We start from the raw sequence: 21,113 nt of genomic DNA, 5'->3' as shown, positions 1-21,113 counted from the left end.
ATTGGTTGAACAGATGACCAGTCGACTGGACACTTAGCATATTAGGCTTTTATTATATAGGATTAATTTCATACAGCAAGGGAGCAAGAAACATCAATGATGAGAGAGAATCATAAATAGGGTGTCTCCTGCACGGCCCCTACTGGGGATGGAGCCCATAACCAGAGCATGTGCCCTTGACCAGAATCGAACCTGGGACCTTACAGAGTGCACAGTCCAACCCTCTATCCACTGAGCCAAACAAGCTAGGGCTCATTGGTTAAATCTTTTCTGTGCATTGACCAGGAATTGAACCGTGACATCGGGTTCAGAAGTCATCCCTGCACCACTGAGAAACACCAGCTTGACACAAAATGCTTTTATTGATTTGAGAGAGAGGGAGAGAAACAGCTAGACAAAGAGACAGAAAGAGAGAGAGAAAGGAGAAGAAGAAGAACAAGAACAAGAAGAACAAGAAGAAAGGAGAGAGAGAGAGAGAGAGAGAGAGAGAGAGAGAGAGAGAGAGAGAGAGAGAGACACGTGCTCTCGCACCCAGGGGGTGGCATATAGAACAAAAGAGCTTATTAAGAATGTGACCAGAACCATACACGTCCCACGGGCAGGCCAGCAGGACTGGGGCTCAGGTTGACAAATCCAGGGACCCCATCATTGTCCTATGAGTCTTTCATCAGCTCAAGGATCATTTCCTCCACGCCATTCTCCTTGACATGGTGTACGATCTGCCAGAACCGGTCCATGGGGTCCACGTACTGGCCTACAGGGTGGAGCCTCCACATCCAAGGCATGCTGCTCGAGGCCAGCGCGACGGTACTGATTCCGATATCCTCACTGGGGATGTATTCCTGACGCAACCGTACTCGCAGGACACCTATTGTGTTTATGACGAGATGCACCCACGTACGATGGTACTCGTCCTCATAAACCAAGGGCCCACGGATCCTCAGGCACAAGGGGTGGGAGGTGAGGTGCACCTTCGATGGAAGCTCGGCCATGACCCCTCCGTGGTCCATGGAGCAACAGCCACAGCTTCTCAGAGCCTCTCGCTACTTTGGCCCTGGCATTGAAAGACAGGGGATGGAGTCTCCAAATGCATTTTACCTCGGCTTTTATCTTTATGGTTTTTATGGTTGTGTTTGTGGTTGCCTTTGGTTTCTTTTGCAAATTTATAAATCTCAACTTTTCTATCTTTTCAGTTTTAGATCTGTCTTCTCGAACAAACTGTACTGAACGTACTTAATGTAAAATATGACTCTGTAAAGGGAACATGGTCCTATGGAATTTTAAAAACATTTTTTAAATGACAGTTGACATAGAACATTAGGTTCATTTCAGGAGTACACCCCAATGATTACACCTTATATAATGGACTAATATATCATGTAATTAATCTCATACTCATCTGACACCATACACAGTTATTATAATATTACTAGATACTCAGCGCACAAAATTCATGCCCTTTGGGCGTCCTTCAGTCAGCCCTGAAGCCTCTCACAGTCCGGGACCCCTTGAGGGATGTCCAACTGACAGCTTAGGACCACTTTAATGCTGCCATGGATGCTCCCACCAACCCCTGTGCTCAGCAGCAGTGAGCCTGGCTTTTGACTAGGCGGCGGTCCCCCCGGGGGAACACACTGACCACAGGTGGACAGCTCCTGTCATGAGTATCTGCCCCCAGTGGTCAGTGCGTGTCATAGGGTCCAGTCGTCCTTCCGTTGTATTGATTTGCATATTAGCCTTTTATTATATATGAATGACTCAATGGTCTCCTTTACTCTGCCCTGACTATTCTTTCCTTTTTTATATAGTTTTCCTGATTTCAGAGAGAAAGGGAGAGGGAGAGAAAGAATGATCAATGATGAAAGAGAATCACGGATTGGTTGCCTCCTGCATGCACCCTCTGGGGATCAAGAATGTAACCCCGGCATGTGCCATAACTGTGAATCAAATAGACATCACCTGTTTCCTAGGTTTAAGCAAAACAACTGAGCCATTCCATGCGGGCTTTTTTTCTTTTCTTTTTTTCTTAATTAAAACTTTGTAGTTTGTTCAACTTTTCTTTTTGTCCTGACACCACCACCTTCTTTCTGATCATCTCAGACGGAACTCACAAACCATATAACAACCCACTCCATGCAAATAATGTCCTTTACCTTTAACAGCTGGCAGAGTAACAAAGCTAACATCAGCGTCCAGGTGTGCTTCTTAACAGCCGTCTTCCTTCAGGAAGTGCTGTTGAGAGAGGCACGACCAAAATATTCAGGGACAGACAGACACCTGGGATAGGTGATTGAGAAAACAGGAAGCAAAGTGAAAGGTTAAAGAGCACGTAGGATTCCTGAGGTCTCATAACATCACTTATAGAATGATCTCTCCCTTCCCCTAACCTCAGCCATGCTCTTGACAAGCGCTGTATGGTTTTGCTGCTAAACTCACTTCAGTGCACAAAGTCCAAATTCCTCCCTCAGATCAGACTCCATCCCCAATCCTTCCTCTTCCTCCTTCTCTTACTCCCATCCATCTGATTCTTACCTGATCTTCTTGCTGTGAAGGCAAAGCACTGTTCTTCATTCCTTCCCTCTTTGACCGGTCACTGCTTCCCCTGTCACTGCAGGTGAAAGAACATCTCCATGATACACCTGTTCCAGGGAGTCCATGCACCAGGAATGTGTCCAGAAAAACAAGGTTCCCCTCACTCATTCCCCAGAAACCACCTCGTGAGACAGGTCTTGGTGAGGAAGGAAAGAGGTTTATTCAGGTACCAGCAACCTGTGAAGAGGGGGAAAGCACGTCACAAATCCCATGTGCACATCTCAGTGCAGGCAGAGGCTTTTATAAGGAGGGAGAGGCCAAACAGAGCAAAGAGGTCAGGGGGCGGGGCTTGAGAAGTTCTCTACGTGCCCACAGGCACAGTCCAATCTGATAAGAATCTTGCAAGTGGTCAGGTGACGGTCCAGTGTGCGTCATCCTAGCCTTTGTTGTCCTGGTTCTAAGGTTGAAGGTCATCAAATCTCCCAGAACTGGGAAGGTCAGAGTTTATATCTTCTAAAATGAGTTCCTAGGATTCTTATACAAACATGTTGTTTATCTACAAGCTTCATTATTAGTCAGAGTCTGCATTTACAGGAATAATGTGGAAAGAATGTTGAGGTGAGTTGTAATTCCCATGAGTTACATAAATTCATGTAACTAATATGATATGAATGCTGAGTTGCTTTGTTCTTCATCAAGGCATTTCCACCCTTTGAAAAAGTCAAATTGGCCCTGGCCATTTTGGCTCAGTGGATAGAGTGTCGGCCTTCGAACTGAAGGGTACCAGGTTGGATTCCCGGTCTAGGGCACATGCCCAGGTTGTGGGCTTGATCCCCAGTGAGGGACTTGCAGAGTCCCGGGTTTGATTCCCAGTCAAGGGAACATGCCCACGTTGTGGGCTTAATCCTCAGTGAGGGACGTGATGGTTGTGGCCAATCCATGATTCTCTCATCATGGATGTTTCTAACTCTCTCCCTTTCCCTTCCTCTCTGAAATCAATAAAAATATATTTGAAAAAAAAGGTCGACACTCTATTAACTGAGCCAAACCAGCTCAGGCGCTAGGTAGTCTCTAAATGACTACCCACCTGGTATGTTAAACCAAAAAAATAATAAACCATTTTAAAACAAGGTGCATTTATTCTGAATGCAACCCTTCCTTAATATTTTTTTAAATCGAACCATGACCTCGTTGTTCATAGGTCGACACTCAACAATTGAGCCACGCCGGCTGGGCCAGAAGTGAAAAATTTTCTATATGAGAAACACTCCTTAGAAACACATCCCTCACACTCCCCAGTCCTCTGCCTTAAAGGTCTCAAAGTGCATTTGCAAACACTTTCCTGCAAGAGGAGAATTTAATCAGCAGTCTGTGATCTCTTTAATGAAACCATGGATGACCTGAAATTGATTTCTGGGGTCCCTACAGCTCCCTCTCCAGCCGCCTCTGTCTGGTGCAATGCTACATGAATTTTATGATCGCAGGGCTTTTTGGGGGGCTGTTTAGTGCTAAACACAACTAAAAACCCAAAAGCATCCAGAGCTAGATGCTAAAGCCATGCACAGAACCAGTTCGAACATTCAGGAGATGAGCCCTGGCATATCCTCGTAATTCCTCAAAGGAAAGAGATCATCAGCATAAAACACCCATAATCCCCAAATATTCGTTCTTTTTTTTGGAGAGGGTAGTATGGGTTGATGAACCTCAAGAGATCAAACAATGAGAACCCTGGCCATTGAAATGAAAAGTATTTCCAGTGATTTCTTCGAGCCTTGACTACTGGGGTTGGGCTAATCTTTTCAGGCTTAAGGTCTTCTTCTTTGTCTTTCTATGTTTAATATATTTTTACTAGAGGCCTGTTGCATGAATTCATGCACCAGTGTGGTGCCTCTGCCTGGGCTGTGGGGATCAGCCGAAACTGGCTCTCTGACATCACCCGAGGGGTCCCAGATTATGAGAGGGCACAGGCCAGGCCATGGCACCCCACCGGTGCACCATTAGGTCTGGGGAGGGACACTGGAGGTTGGCCATCTGGGGATGGACCATGGCACGGCTCCAGAGTATGTCCAGCACGTCTCACTCAGTCCCGATCAGCCAGACCCCAGCAGCAAGCTAACCTACTAGTCTGAATGTCTTGTCCCTGGTGGTCAATATATGTCATAGTGAGCAGTTGAAAACCTTAGCATATCATTTGCATATTATGCTTTGATTGGTTTAACAGACAACAGGTCGACTGGACACTTAGCACATTAGGCTTTTATTATATCAGATTGATTTCATACAGGAAGGGAGCGAGAAACACCAATGATGAGAGAGAATCATACATCAGGTGCCTCTTATACTCCCCCTATTGGGTATCGAGCCCACAACCAGAGCAAGTGCCCTTGACCAGAATCAAACCTGGGTTCTTCCAGAGTCCACAGTCCAACCCTCTATCCACTGAGCCAAACAAGCTAGGGCTCATTGGTTAATTCTTGTCTGTGTCCTGACCGGGAATCAAACCATGACCGCCGGGTTCATAGGTCGTCCCTGAACCACTGAGAAACATCAGTTTGGCTCAAAATGCTTTTATTGATTTGAGAGACAGGGAGAGAAATGGAGAGAGACACTGAGACAAAGAGACAGGGAGAGAGAGAGAAAGGAGGAAGAGGAGGAGGAGAAGAAGAAGAAGAACAAGAACCATAACAACAAGAACAAGAACACGAAGAAAGAGAGAGAAAGAGAGAGACATCAATGTGCCCTCATACCCAGGTGGTGGCAGATAGAATAACAGAGCTTATTAAAAATGTGCACCGAACTGTTCACATCCCAGGGTAGGCCAGCATGACTGGGGCTCAGGTAGACAAGAGCCAGGGACCCCATCATGTGTCCTACGAGTCTTCTATCATCTCAAGGATCATTTCCTCCACACCATTCTCCTTGATGTGGTGCACGATGCGCCAGAACCGGCACCTGCAGTCCAGGTAATGGCTGCCAAGGTGGAGCCTCCACATCAAAGGCATGGTTATCAAGCCCAGCGGGCTGGTAGTGAGTGCCATATCTCTACTGGGGATATCTTCCTGGCGCAACCGTACTTGCAGAACACCTTCTGTGTACATGACTAAAGGCAACCATGTACGATTATCCTGGTCCTCATACATCGAGGGCCCACGCCTCAGGCACATGGGGTGCAAGGTGAGGTGCACCTTTGATGGGAGATCGGCCATGACACCTCCGTGGTCCAAGGAGCAACAGCCACAGCTTCTCATAGCCTCTCGCTTCTTCCGTTCTGGCAAGGAAACACAGGGGATGGGGTCTCCAAATATATTTTACCTCCGCTTTTATCTTTATGGTTTTTACGGTTGTGTTTGTGGTTGCCTTTGGTTTATTTTTGCAAAATTATAAATCTCAACTTTTCTTTCTTTTCAGTATTAGAGCTTTCTTCTCAAAAAAACTCTACCAAAAGTACTTAAGGTAAAATATGACTCTATGCAGGTAACATGGTCCTATGGAATTTTAAAACCATTTTTTAGATGACAGTTGAGATACAACCTTAGGTTCATTTCAGGGGTACACCGCAATGATTAGACATTATATAATGGACTAAGAAATCATGCAATTAATCTCATACCCATATGACAACATACACAGTTATTATAATATTACTAGAGGCTCAGTGCACAAAAATCTATGCACTCTGGGGGGTCTCTCAGCCAACCCTGTGGCCTCTCCCATTCCAGGACCCCTTGAGGGATGTCCAACTGACGGCTTAGGCCCGCTTTAGTGCTGCTGTTGAAGCTCCCTCCAAACCTTCTGCTCGGAAGCTGTGAGACAGGCTTTTGGCTGAGCAGCGCTCCCCCTGTGTGTGCACTGACCACCGGTGAACAGCTCCTGCCATGAGCATCTGCCCCTGGTGGTCAGTGTGTGTCTTAGTGACCAGTAGTTCTGGCATTTGGTTGATTTGCATATTAGCCTGTTAATATATAGGATTGACTCCATGCTCTACTTTACTGTGCCATGACTATTCTTTTGTTATTTTTCATGTAGTTTTACTGATTTCTGAGAGGAAGGGAGAGGGATAGAAAGAAAGGTCAATGATGACAGAGAATCACGGATTGGTTGCCTCCTGCATGCCTCCTACTGGGAATCAAGACTGTAAGCCGGGCATGTGCCATGACTGCAAATCGAATCGACATCTCTAGTACCTAGGTTTAAGCTAAACAACTGAGCTATGCCAGCCAGGCTCTTTTATCTTCATTGCTTTTCTTTTCTTTTTATTTCTTTTCTTTTCTTTTCTTTTCTTTTCTTTTCTTTTCTTTTTTCTTTTCTTTCCTTCTCTTTTCTTTTGTTTTTCTTAATTAAAACTTTGTAGTTGGTTCAACATTTCTTTTTGTCCTGACTACACCACCTTCTTTCTGATCATCTCAGAGGGAACTCACAAACAATAGAACAACCCACCCCATGCAAGTAATATGAAGATAATATGCTTTTCATTTAACAGCTGGCAGAGGAAGAAAGCTAAATTTAGCATCCAGGTGGGCTTTTTAACAGCGGTCTTGCTTCTCAGGTGCTGGTGAGAGAGGCAAGACCAAAATATTCAGGGATAGAGAGATAGCTGGGATATCTGATTGGGAAATCAGGAGGGAAAGAGACAGATGAAACAGCAAGTAGGATTCCTGAGGTCCCATAACATCACATATAGAGTGATCTCTCCCTTCCCCAAACCTCAGCCATTCTCTTGGCAAGAGCTGTATGGTTTTGGTGCTAAACTCAGTCCTATCCACAAAGTTGAACTTCCTCCAACAGATCAGATTCCATCCCCAATCCTTCCTCCTCCTCCTCCCATCCATCTTTTTCTTACCTTTTATTCTTGCTCTGAAGGTAAAGCACCGTTCTTCGCTCCGTTCCTCTGTGACTGGTCTCTGCTTAACCCTGTCACCTGCAGAAGAAAGAACATGACCATGATACTCATATTCCCAGAAGTCCATGTACCCAGAATGTTTCCCGAAAAACAAGGTTCCCCTAACTCACTCCCAAGAAACCAGTCCTGTGAGACAGGTGGTGGTGAGGAAGGAAAGAGGTTTATTTAGTTGAGGGCAACCTGTAAAGATGGAAGAAGCTCGTCCCAAAACTCATCTGCGCATGTAGTGCAGGCAGAGGATTTTATAAGGAGGGAGAGGCAAAACAGAGCAAAGAGGTCAGGGGGCGGGGCTTGAGAAGTTCTCTAAGTGCCAACAGGCACAATCCAATCTGATAAGGATCTTGCAAGTGGTCAGGTGACGGTCCAGTGTACGTCATCCTAGACTTTGTCCTCCAGGTTCTATGGTTGAAGGTCAGCGAATCTCCAAGATCTGGGAAGGTCAGAGTTCATATCTTGTAAAATTAGTTCCTAGGATTCTTATACAAACAGGTTGTTTATCTACAAGCTTCATTATTATTCAGAGTATGCATTTACAGGAACAATGTGGAAAGAATGGTGAGGTGAGTTGTAATTCCCATGAATTACATGAATTCATGTAATTAATGTGACATGAATTCTGAGATGCTTCGTTTTTTTCAAGGGGTTTCCACCCTTTGAAAAAGTCAAATAGGCCCTAGCCAATTTGGCTCAGTGGATAGAGTGTAGGCCTTCAAACTGAAGGGTCTCGGGTTTAATTACCAGTCAAGGGCACATGTCCGGGTGTGGGCTTGATCCCCAGTGAGGGACTTGCAGGAGGCAGCCGATCTATGATTTTCTCATCATGGATGTTTCTACCTCTGCCCCTCTCCCTTCCTCTCTGAAATCAATAAAAATATATTTGAAAAATAAAGCCGGCACTCTGTCCACTGTGCCGAAGCAGCTCGGGCGCTAGGATAGTCTTTAAATGACTCCCTGCCTGTTATGTTTTTTCAAAAAAATAGTAAACCATTCTAAAACAATGTGCATTCAATCTGAATGCAACAATTGCTAATATTTTTAAAATGATTTATTGACTCAGGGAGGAAGGGAAATCAATAGGGAGAGAAACATCCATGATGAGAGAGAATCACTGATCGGCCGCCTCCCACACGCCTCCTACTGGCAATCATACCCGCAGCCTGGGCATGTGCCCTTTATCGGAATGCCAACGGTGACCTCCTGGTCGAAAGGTCGATGCTCAACCACTGAACCACTCCGGCTGGCCCGGAAGTGCAATATTTTGAACAGGAGAAACACATCCCTCACGCTCCCCAGTCCTCAGCCTTACAGGTCTCAATTTGCATTTTCACACACTTTCCTGCAAGAGAAAAATTTAATCAGCAGTCAGTGATCTCTTTAATACAACCATGGATGCCCTGAAATTGATTTCTGGGGCTCCCCTTGGGCCCTCGGCCTGCTGCCTCTGTCTGGTTCGATGGTAGATGAATTTTATGATCGCTGGGCTTTGTTTGGGGCTGTTTAGTGCTAAACACAATTAAAAACCCTAATGTACACAGAACTAGATGTTGAAGCCACATACAGAGCCAACTTGAGCCTTCAGGAGACGTGCCCTGGCATCCCTCATAATTCCTCAAAGGAAAGAGACGATCAGCATAAAACACCCGTAATCCCCAAAACATTCGTTCTTTTTTTGGAGAGGGTAGTATTGGTTGACGAACCTCAGGAGTTCAAACCATGAGAATTCTGGTCATTGAAATGAAAACGAAGGACTTATATGCATGCACATAAGCATAACCAATGGACATAAGACACGGGATGGCAGGGGAGGCCATTGGATTGTCAAGGGCGGGGGAAAAAAGGACACATATGTAATACCCTTTGTAATATTTAAAAAAAAAAAAGAAAGAAAGAAAACTAAAAATAAAAAAAAGAAAGAAAGAAAACTATTTCCAGTAATGTCTTCGAGCCTTGTCTACCCGGGCTGGGCTAATATTTTCAAACTTAAGGTCTTTTTCTTTGCCTGTCGCTGTTTAATATATTTGAATTAGAAGCCGGAGCACGAATTCATGCACCAGTGTGGGGCCTCAGCCTGTCCTGCGGGGATCGACAGGAACCAGCTCACTGACATCCCCCGAGGGGTCCCAGATTATGAGATGGCACAGGCCAGACCAAGGGACCCCACCGGTACATGATATGGGCTGGGTATGGGATGTGCGAGATTGGCCAACTGGGGCGGTATCGTAGGAGGGCTCCAGGGCATGTCCAGCCCTTCTCACTTAGTCCCGGTCGGCCAGACTCTAGCAGTAAGCTGACCAACCAGTCTGAATGCCTTCTCCCTGGTGGTCAATGCATGTCATAGTGAGCAGTTGAGCAACCTTAGCATATCTTTTGCAGATTATGCTTTGATTGTTTGAACAGATGAATGGTCAACTGGACACTTAGCATATTAGGCTTTTATTATATAGGATTGATTTCATACAGGAAGGAAGCGAGAAACATCAATTGTGAGAGAGAATCATATCGGGTACCTCCTGCACGCCCTCTCCTGGGGTCGAACCCACAACTTGAGCATGTGCCCTTGACCAGAATCTAACCTGGGACATTCCAGTGTCCACAGTCCAACCCTCTATCCACTGCGCCAAACAAGCTAGGGCTCATTGGTTAATTCTTCTCTGTGCCCTGGCCAGGAATTGATCCATGACCTCCGGATTCATAGGTCGTCCTTCGACCACTGAGAAACACCAGCTTGGCTCAAAATGCTTTTATTGATTTGAGAGAGAGGGAGAGAGACAGAGAGAGACAAAGAGACAGAAATAGAGAGAGGAAGGAGAAGAAGAAGAAGAAGAAGAAGAAGAAGAAGAAGAAGAAGAAGAAGGAGAAGGAGAAAAACAAGAACAAGAACAAGAAGAACAAGAAGAAAGAGAGAGAGAGAGCCAGAGAGATCAATGTGCCCTCACACTCAGAGGGTGGCTGATAAAACAACAGAGCTTAGTAAAAAGGTGAACAGAACTATACACTTCCCGCCGGTAGGGAAGCATGACTGGGACTCTGGTTGACAAGAGCCAGGGACCCAATCACATGTCCTACGAGTTGTCCATCAGCTGAAGGATCATTTCCTCAATATCATCCTCCTTGATGTGGTGCACGATGCGCCAGAATCGGCGCATGGAGTCCAGGTACTGGATGCCAAGGTGGAGCGCTCACCTTGAAGGCATGGTAATCAAGGTCGGCGGTCTGGTGGTGAGTGTGATATGCCCACTGGGGATGCCTTCCTGGTGCAACCTTACTTGCCGGTCTCCTCCTGTCTCCATGAAGAGATGCAGCCATATGCGATTGTTCTCATCCTCATACACTGATTGCCCACAGATATCCAGGCAGATGGGGTGAGATGTTAGGTGCACCTTCAACGGAAGCTCGGCCATGACCCCTTCGTGGTCCAAGGAGCAACAGCCACAGCTTCTCAGAGCCTCTAGCTATTTCGGTCCTGGCATAGAAGGACAGGGGATTGGGTCTCCAACTCATTTATCTCGGCTTTTTTTCTTTATGGTTTTTACGGTTGTGTTTGTGGTTGCCTTTGGTTTATTTTGCAAATTTATAAATCTCAACATTTCTTTCTTTTTAGCTTTAGATCTCTCTCCTAGAACAAACTGTACAAAACGTACTTGAAGTAAAATTTGACTCTGTGAAGGTAACACGGTCCTGTAGAATATTTAAAACATTTTTAAATGAGTTGACATACAACCTTAGGTTCATTTCAGGGGTACACCCCAATGATTACACAGTATATAATGGATTAAGAAATCATGCAATTAATCTCATACCCATATGATACCATACACAGTTATTATAATATTACTAGAGGCTCAGTGCACAAAATTCATGCACTTGGTGGGGCCCTCAGTCAGGTCTGCAGCCTCTCGCAGTCCGGAACCCTTGAGGGATGTCCAACTGATGGCTTAGTCCCGCTTTTGTGCTGCTGTGGAGGCTCCCAACACCCCGTGTGCTCGGCATCTGTGACCCTGGCTTTTGTCTGAGCGGTGCTCCCCCTGTGGGAGCACACTGACCACTGGGGAACAGCTCCTTACATGAGCATCTGCCCCGGGTGCTCAGTGTGTGTCATAGGGACCAGTCGTTCTGCCATTTGGTCGATTTGTATATTAGCCTTTTATTATATAGGATTGACTCAATGCTCTACTCTACTGTAACATGACTATTCTTTCGTTTTTATTCATATATTTTACTTATTTCAGAGAGGAAGGGAGAGGGAGAAAAGAGAAAGATCAGTGATGACAGAGAATCCTTTACTTTTCTTTTCTATTCTTTTCTTTTCCTTTTCTCTTAGTTATAATTTTGTAGTTCGTTTTGCTTTTCTTTTTGTCATGAGAACACCACCTCCTTTCTGATCATCTCAGAGGGAACTCAAAAACCATAGAACAACCCACCCCATGCAAACAATATGCAAATAATATACTTTACCATTACCAGCTGGCAGAGGCACAAAGGTAATGTCAGCTTTCAGGTGGGTTTCTTAACAGCGGTCTTGCTTCTCAAGTGCTGGTGAGAGAGGAAAGACCAAAATATTCAGGGACAGAAAGATACCTAGAATAACTGGTCGGGCAAACAGGAAGCAAGTGACAGGTGAAAGAGCACGTAGGATTACTGAGGTCTCATAACATCACTTATAGAATGATCTCTCCCTTCCCCAAACCTCAGCCATGTTCTTGGCAAGAGCTGTATGGTTTTGCTGCTAAACTCACTTCAGTCCAAAAAGTCCTAATTCCTCCCTCAGATCAAACTCCATTCCCAATCCTTCCTCCATCTCCTCCCATCCACCTCTTTCTTACTTGTTCTTCTTGCTGTGAAGGCAAAACACCGTGGTAGCTCCTTTCCTCTGTGACCAGTCTCGGCTTCCCCCTGTCACCTGCAGAAGAAAGAACATGGCCATGATACACATATTCCCAGGAGTCCTTGTACCAGGAATGTGTCCAGAAAAAAAAGGTACCACTAACTCAAACCCCAGAACCAGTCCCGTGAGACAGGTGGACTTCAGGAAAGAAAGAGGTTTATTCAGGTGGGGGCAACCTGAGAAGATGGGGGAAGCTCGTCCCAAAACCCATCTGCACATCTCAGTGCAGGCAGAGGCTTTTATAAGGAGGGAGAGGCCAAACAGAGCAAAGAAGTTCTCTACATGCCCACAGGCACAATCCAATCTGATAAGGATCTTGCAAGTGGTCAGGTGTTGGTCCCATGTGTGTCATCCTAGACTTTGTCCTCTTGGTTCTAAGGTTGAAGGTCATCAAATCTCCCAGAACTGGGAAGGTCAGAGTTCATATCTTGTAAAATTAGATCCTAGGATTCTTATACAAACACCCTGTTTACCTACAAGCTTCATTATTAGACAGAGTCTGCATTTACTGGAAAAATGTGGAAAGAATGGTGAGGTGAGTTGTAATTCTCACTGTGAAATGAATGCTGAGATGCTTAATTCTTCTTCAAGGTGTTTCCACCCTTTAAAAAAGTCAAATATGCCCTAGCCGGTTTGGCTCAGTGGATAGAGTGTCAGATTGCGAACTGAAGGGTCCCGGGTTTGATTCCCGGGCAAGGGCACATTCCCAGGTTGTGGGTACGATCCCCAGTGAGGGACTTGCAGGAGGCAACCAATCCATGATTCTCTCGTCATGGATGTTTCTAACTCTCTCCCTCTCCATTTCTCTCTGAAAAAAAATTAAAATAACAAACAACTCCCAGCTCAATGACCTGGACTGAGGCAAACTCTTCCCCAGTTAGGAAGGAAAGATGAATGGGGCCATAAGGAAATATCAGACATCTGCCTGATGGCATTTAGGATAAGCAAAATACAAAGAAAAAATAAAAAACAGGAGAAAATAAAACATAATTCAAATGTCACCCTCATACTGCCATCGAAGGCGTCTAGTCCAAAGTGGTCATGAGACAGAGTGTTCGCAGTGCGACACATGACAGATCTCGAGGCGTGAGCTCTTTTATAATATATATATATATATATATATATATATATATATATATATATATATATATATTTTATTGATTTTAGAGAGGAAGGGAGTTAGAGATAGAAACATCAGTGATGATGAGAGAGAATCATGGACCCCTGCCTCCTGCCCGCCCCCCACTGGGTATGGAGCCTGCAACCCGGGCATGTACCCCTGACTGGAATCAAACTCGGGACCCTTCAGTCCGCAGGCCGACACATTATCCACTGAAGCATACCAGTACGGGCCCTAGGTAGTCTTTAAATGACTATCCACCTGGTATATTAAACCAAAGAAATAATAAACTATTTTAAAACAATGTGCATGCCATCTGAATGCAACAATTGGTAATATTTTTTTTTAAATGATTTATTGACTCAGAGATGAAGGGATAGGGAGAGAGAGAAACATCCATCATGAGAGAGAAACAGGGATGGGCCGCTTCCGGGACGACCCTACTCTGATCAAGCCCGCAACCTGGGCATGTGCCCTTGACCGGGAATCGAACCATGACCTCCTGGTTGATAGGTCGATGCTCAACCAGTGAGCCATACTGGCCAGCCCGGAAGTGCAATATTTTGAATATGAAAAACGCAACTCGGAAACACGTCCCTCAGCCTTAAAGGGGTCAATTTGTATTTGCAAATACCTTCCTGCAAGAGGAGAATTTAATCAGCAGTCAGTTATCTCTTTAATACAACCATGGATGCCCTGAAATTGATTTCTGGGGCTCCATCCAGCTCCCTATCCAGCCGACTCTCTCTGGTGCGATGCTAGATGAGTTATATGATCACTGGCCTTTGTTTGGGGCTGTTTAGTGCTACACACAATTAAAAACCCAAATGCATCCAGAGCTAGACACTAAAGCCATACACAGAGCCGGCTCCAGCCTTCAGGAGACGAGCCCTGGCATCCCTCCTAAATCCTCAAAGGAAAGAGATGGTCAGCATAAAACACCTGTAATCCCCCAATCATTCGTTCTTTTTTTGGAGAGGGTAGTATCGGTTGACAAATATCAGGAGATCAAACAAAGAGAACGCTGTTCATTGAAATGAAAACTATTTCCAGTGATGTCTTTGAGCCTTGCCTACTGGGTCTGGGCTAATATTTTCAGGCCTAAGGTCTTTTTCTTTTTCTTTCTCTGTTTAATATTTATGTACTAGAGGCCCGGTGCACGAATTTGTGAACTAGTGTGTTACCTCGGCCTGGCCTGCGGGGATAGGCGAATGGCTGACTGACATCCCCCAAGGGGTCCCAGATTATGAGAGGCCTGAGGCCAGGCCAAGGGACACCACTGGTCACCATTAGATCCGGGGAGAGACATGGGAGGTTGGCCTGCTGGGGAGGGACCATGGGAGGGCTCCAGGGTGTTTTCAGCTCGTCTCACTCAGTCCTGATCAGCCAGACCCCAGCAGCAAGCTAACCTACCAGTCTGAATGTCTTGTCCCTGGTGGTAAAAGCATGTCATAGTGAGCAGTTGAGCAACTTTAGTATATCATTTTCATATTATGCTTTGATCGGTTGAACAGATGACCATTCGACTGGACACTTAGCATATTAGGCTTTTATTATATAGGATTGATTTCATACAGGAAGGGAGAGAGAAACATCAATGATGAGTGAGAATCATACATCGGGTGCCTTATGCATGTCCCCTAATGTGGATCGAGCCCAAAACCAGAGCATGTGCCCTGGATCAGAATTGTACTGGGGACCTTCCAGAGTCCACAGTCCAACCCTCTTTCCACTGAGTCAAACAAGGTAGCGCTCATTGGTTAAATCTTGTCTGCACCAGGACGAGGAATTGAACCTTGACCTCCAGATTCATAGGTCATCCCTAAACCACTGAGAAACACCAGCTTGGCTCAAAATGCTTTTATTGATTTGAGAGAGAGGGAGAGAGACAGAGAGTGAAAGAGAAAAAATGAGACAGAGAGAGAGAGAGAGAAAGGAGGGGATGAAGAACAAGAACAAGAACAAGAAGGAGAAGAAGAAGAACAACAACAACAAGAAGAAGAAGATGAACAAGAACAAAAACAACAGGAAGAATAAGAACAAGAAGAAAGAGAGAGAGAGAGAGAGAGAGAGAGAGAGAGAGAGAGAGAGAGAGAGAGACATCAATGTGCCCTCGCACCCAGGGGTTGGTAGATAGAACAACAGAGCTTAGCAAAATGGTGAACAGAACTATACACGTCCCACCAGCAGGCCAGGAGGACTGGGGCTCAGGTTAACAAGAGCCAGGGACCCCATCACGTGTCCTACGAGTCTTCCATCAGCTCAAGGATCATTTCCTCCATATCATCCTCCTTGATGTGGTGCACAATGCGCCAGAACCGGCCCAAGGAGTCCAGGTACTGGCTATCAGCGTGGAGTGTCCATATCGCAGGCATGATGATCGAGGTCAGCGGGCTGGTGGTGAACGCGTTATAACCACTGGGGATGTTCATCTGGCACAACCGTACTTGCAGGACACCTCCTGTGTCCATGACGAGATGCAGCCATGTGCGCTGGTTCTCGTCCTCATAAACTGAGGGCCCACGAAATCTCAGGTAGCTGGGGTGTGAGATGAGGTGCACGATGATTCTTGGGAGCTCGGCCATGACCCCTCCGTGGTCCACAGAGCAACAGCCACAGCTTCTCAGAGCCTCTTGCTACTTCGGTCCTGGTATCGAATGACAGGGGATGGGGGTCTCCAAACGCGTTTTACCTGGGCTTTTATCTTTATGGTTTTTAGGGTTGTGTTTGTGGTTGCCTTTGGTTTATTTTGCAAATTTATAAATCTCAACTTGTCTTTCTTTTCAGTTTTAGATCTTTCTTCTCAAATAAACTGTACAAAAAGTACATAAGGTAAAATATGACTCTATGAACGTAACATGGTCCTATGGAATTTTAAAAACTTTTTTAAGTGACTGTTAACATAGAACATTAGGTTCATTTCAGCGATACACCCCAATGATTAGACATTATATAATGGACTAAGAAATCATGGAATTAATCCCATACCCATCTGACAACATACACAGTTATTATAATAATACTAGAGACTCAGTGCACAAAATTTATGCACTCAGGGGGTTCGCTCAGCCAACCCTTCAGCCTTTCCCAGTCCAAGACCTCTTGAGGAATGTCCAACTGACAGTTTAGGCCCGCTTTAGTGCTGCCGTGGAGGCTCCCAGCACCCCCTCGGTGCTCGGCACCTGTGAGCCTGGCTTTTGGATGAACGGCGCTCCCTGTGTGTGAGTGCACTGACCACCGTTTGGACAGCTCTTCTCATGAGCATCTGCCCCCAGTGGTCAGTGCGTGTCATACCGACCAGTCATTCTGCTGTTTAGTGGATTTGCATATTAGCCTTTTATTATATACAATTGCATTGACTCAGTGCTCTACTTTACTGTGCCATGATTATTCTTTCGTATTTTACATATAGTTTTACTGATTGCAGAGAGAAAGGGAGTGGGAGAGAAAGAAAGATGAATGATGACAGAAAATCACGGATTGGGTGCCTCCTGCATGTCCCCTACTGGGGATCACGACTGTAACCCGGGCATGTGCCATGACTGGGAATCGAATCCAAATCTCCAGGTCCTTGGTTTAAGCTAAACAAGTGAGCCATGCCAGCCAGGCTTTTTTCCTTTCCTTTCCTTTCCTTTCCTTTCCTTTCCTTTCCTTTCCTTTCCTTTCCTTTCCTTTTCTTTTTTTCTTAATTAAGCTTTGTAGTTGGTTCAACACTTCTTTTTGTCCTGACACCACCACCTTCTTTCTGATCATCTAAGAGGGAACTCAACACCATAGAACAAGCCACCCCATGCAAATAATGTGGAAATAATATGCTTTACCTTTAACAGCTGGCAGAAGAACCAAGCTAACGTCTGCGTCCAGGTGGGGTTCTTAACAGCGGTCTTTCTTCTCAAGTGCTGGTGAGAGAGGCAAGACCAAAATATTCATGGACAGACAGATACCTGGGATAGCTGATCATGCAAACACAAAGCAATGAGAAAGGTGAAACAGCAAGTAGGATTCCTGAGGTCTCATAACATCACTTATAAAATGATCTCTCCCTTCCCCAAACTTCAGTCATGCTCTTGGCAAGAGCTGTATGGTTTTGCTGCTAAACTCACTTCAGTCCACAAAGTACAAATTCCTCACTCAGAGCAGAATCCATTCCCAATACTTCCTCCTCCTCCTCCCATCCATCTTTTTGTTGCCTATTATTCTTGCACTAAAGGCAAAGCACCGTGGTAGCTCCTTTCCTCTGTGACTGGTCTCTGCTTCTACCTGTCAACTGCAGAAGCAAGAACATGACCATGATACCCATATTCCCAGGAATCCATGTACTAGGAATATGTCCAGAAAAACAAGGTACCACTGACTCACACCCCAGAAATCAGTCCCGGGAGACAGGTGGTGGTTAGGAAGAAAAGAGGTTTATTCAGGTGCCGGCAACCTGAGAAGATGGGAGAAGGTCGTCCCAAAACACATCTGCACATCTCAGTGCAGGCAGAGGCTTTTAGAAGGAGGGAGAGACCAAACAGAGTAAAGAGGTCAGGGGGCTGGGCTTGAAATGTTCTCTACGTGCCCACAGGCACAATTCAATCTGATAAGGATCTTGCAAGTGGTCACGTGATGGTCCAGTGTGCATCATTCCAGACTTTGTCATCCTGTTTCTAAGGTTGAAGGTTAGCAAATCTCCCAGAACTGGGAAGGTCAGACTTCATATCTTCTAAAATTAGTTCCTAAGATTCTTACACAAACATGCTGTTTACCTACAAGCTTCTTTATTAGTCAGAGTCTGTATTTACAGAAACAATGTGGAAAGAATTGGGAGGTAGTTGTAATTCCCATGAATTACATGATTTCATGCAATTAATGTGACATGAATGCTGAGATGCTTCGTTTTTCTTCAAGGCGTTTCCACACTTTGAAATAGTCAAATAGGCCCTTGCCGGTTTGGCTCAGTGGATCGAGTGTCAGCCTTTGAACTTAAGGGTCCCGGGTTTGATTCCCGGTCACGGGCACATGCCCAGGTGTGGGCTTGATCCACAGTGAGGGACTTGCAGGAGGCATCCGATCCATGATTCTCTCATCATGGTTATTTCTAACTCTCTACCTCTCTCTTTCTCTTTGAAATCAATAAATATATATTTGAAAAAATAGGCCGATGCTCTATCCACTGAGCTAAACCATCTCGGACGCTAGGTCATCTTTAAATGACCCTTCACCTGGCATGTTAAACCAAAAAAATAATAAACTATTTTAAAACAATGTGCATTTTATCTGAATGCAACACTTGCTTAATATTATTTTAATCTTTTTATTGACTCAGAGAGGAAGGAAAAGCAAGAGGGAGAGAAACATCCATGATGAGAGAGAATCACAGATCGGCCGCATCCCGCAAGCCCCCTTCAGGCGATTGAGCCCTCAACCCGGACATGTGCCCTTGAGCTGGAATCGAACCATGACCTTCTTGTTAATAGGTTGACGCTCAACCACGGAACCACGCCAGCCAGGCCAGAAGTGCAATATTTTGAATATGAGAAACACACCTTAGAAACACATCCCTCACCCTCTCCAGTCCTCAGCCTTACAGGTCTCAATGTGTATTTGCAAACACTTTCCTGCAAGAGGAGAATTTAATCAACAGTCAGTGATCTCTTCAATGAAACCATGGATGTCCTGAAATTGACTTCTGGGGCTCCCTCCAGCTCCCACTCAAGCCGCCCCTCTCCGGTGTGATCCTAGATGAATTTTATGATCGCTGGGCTTGTTTGGGGCTGTTTAGTGTTAAAGACAACTAAAAACCAAAATGCAACCAGAGCTAGACGCTAAAGCCACACACGGAGCAGTTTCGAGACTTCAGGAGTCGAGCCTGGCAACCCTCGTAATTCCTCAAAGGAAAGAGTTGATCAGCATAAACACCAGTAATTCCCCAAACATTTATTCCTTCTTTAGAGATTGTAGTACGGTTTGACGAACCTCAGGAGATCAAACTATGAGAACGCTGGTCATTGAAATGAAAACTATTTCCAGTGATGTCTTTGAGCCTTGTCTACCAGGGCTGGGTTACTAGTTTCAAGTTTAAGGACTTTTTCTTTTTCTTTCTCCATTTAATATATTTTTACAAGAGGCACAGTGCACGAATTCGTGCACCAGTGGGATGCCTGACATCTCCCGAGGGGTCCCAGATTATGAGAAGGCACAGGGCAGGCAAAGGCACCCACCTGGTGCCCCATTAGGTCTTGGGACGGACATGAGAGGTTGTCCATCTGGGGAGGGACCATGGGAGGGCTCCAACGAGTGTCCAGCATGTCTCACTCAGTCCTGATCAGCCAGATCCTAGCAGCAAACTGACCTACCAGTCTGAATGTCTTGTCCCTGGTGGTCAATGCATGTCATAGTGAGCAGTTGTGCAACCTTAGTATATCATTTGCATATTATGCTTTGATTGGTTGAACAGATGACCATTCGACTGGACACTTAGCATATTTGGCTATTATTATATAGGATTGATTTCATACAGGAAGGGGGAGAGAAACATCAATGATGAGAGAGAATCATACCTCGGATGCCTCTTGAAAGACCCCTATTGGGGATCGAGCCCACAACCAGAGCATGTGCCCGTGACCAGAATCGAACCTGGGGCCTACCAGAGTCCACAGTCCAACCCTCTATCCACTGAGCCAAACAAGGTAGGGCTCATTGGTTAATTCTTGTCTGAGCTCTGACCAGGCATCGAATCTTGACCTCTGGGTTCATAGGTCGTCCCTCAACCACTGAGAAACACCAGATTGGCTCCTAATGCTTTTATTGATTTGAGAGAGAGGAAGAGAGACAGAGAAAGAGAGAGAGAGACAGAGACAGAGAGAGACAGAGACAGAGAGAGAGAAAGGAGAAGAAGAAGAAGAAGAGCAAGAGAAAAGAAGAAGAACAAGAACAAGAACAACAAGAAGAATAAGAACAAGAAGAAAGAGAGAGAGAGAGAGAGAGAGAGAGAGAGAGAGAGAGAGATCAATGTGCTCTCAGATGGGTGGCAGATGGAATGACAGAGCTTATTAAAAAGGTGAACAGAACTATACACATCCCACCAGCAGGTGAGTAGAGCTGGGGCTCAGGTTGACAAGAGCCAGGGACCCTATCACATGTCCTATGAGTCTTTCATCAGCTCAAGCATCATTTCCTCCACTCCATTCTCCTTGACGTGGTGCACGATGAGCCAGAATCGGAACATAGGGTCCAGGTACTGGCCTACAGGGTGGAGCGTCCACATCCAAGGCAAGGTGCTCGAGGTCAGAGGACTGGTGCTGAGTATGCTATGCCCCCTGGGGATGTCTTTCTGGCGCAACCGTACTTGCCGGACACCTCGTATGTCCAAGAAGAAAAGCAGCCACATGCGTTGGTTCTGGTCCTCATACACTGAGAGCCCACGCCTCAGGCAGATAGGGTGTGAGTTCAGGTACTCCTTCGAAGGGAGCTCTGCCATGACGCCTCCGTGGTCCAAGGAGCAACAGCCACAGCTTCTCAGAGCCTCTCGCTACTTCGGTCCTGGTATCGAAAGACAGGGGATAGAGTCTCCACATGCATTTTACCTCGGCTTTTATCTTTATGGTTTTTACGGTTGTGTTTGTGGTTGCCTTTGTTTCATTTTGCAAATTTATAAATATCAACTCTTCTTTTTTTTTTAGTTTTAAATCTCT

General features: G+C 45.5%; 3 protein-coding genes across 3 annotated transcripts; all 3 read right to left on the bottom strand.

Moving 5' to 3' along the window:
- Positions 1 to 653: 653 nt before the first annotated feature.
- On the bottom strand, positions 654 to 992 carry LOC308512281 (protein p13 MTCP-1-like; the record flags this gene model as incomplete). Its single annotated transcript, XM_081082075.1, has 1 exon — positions 654 to 992. The coding sequence occupies one exon, from the start codon at positions 990 to 992 to the stop codon at positions 654 to 656; it is 339 nt and encodes a 112-aa protein (XP_080938201.1).
- Positions 993 to 15,680: 14,688 nt separating this feature from the next.
- On the bottom strand, positions 15,681 to 16,022 carry LOC308512280 (protein p13 MTCP-1-like; the record flags this gene model as incomplete). The annotated part of the gene is made up of 1 exon (XM_081082074.1): positions 15,681 to 16,022. The coding sequence occupies one exon, from the start codon at positions 16,020 to 16,022 to the stop codon at positions 15,681 to 15,683; it is 342 nt and encodes a 113-aa protein (XP_080938200.1).
- A 4,541-nt stretch (positions 16,023 to 20,563) lies between these two features.
- Positions 20,564 to 20,899, bottom strand: LOC308512279 (T-cell leukemia/lymphoma protein 1A-like; the record flags this gene model as incomplete). Its single annotated transcript, XM_081082073.1, has 1 exon — positions 20,564 to 20,899. One exon carries the CDS (start codon positions 20,897 to 20,899, stop codon positions 20,564 to 20,566), a length of 336 nt encoding a protein of 111 aa, XP_080938199.1.
- Positions 20,900 to 21,113: the final 214 nt, after the last annotated feature.

The sequence above is a fragment of the Myotis nattereri genome, assembly GCF_964212035.1.
Source record: "Myotis nattereri genome assembly, chromosome: Y".
In the NCBI taxonomy this organism is placed as follows: domain Eukaryota; kingdom Metazoa; phylum Chordata; class Mammalia; order Chiroptera; family Vespertilionidae; genus Myotis; species Myotis nattereri.
Note: the sequence above shows the minus strand (reverse complement) of the source record. Positions and strands in the feature narration are given on the sequence as shown.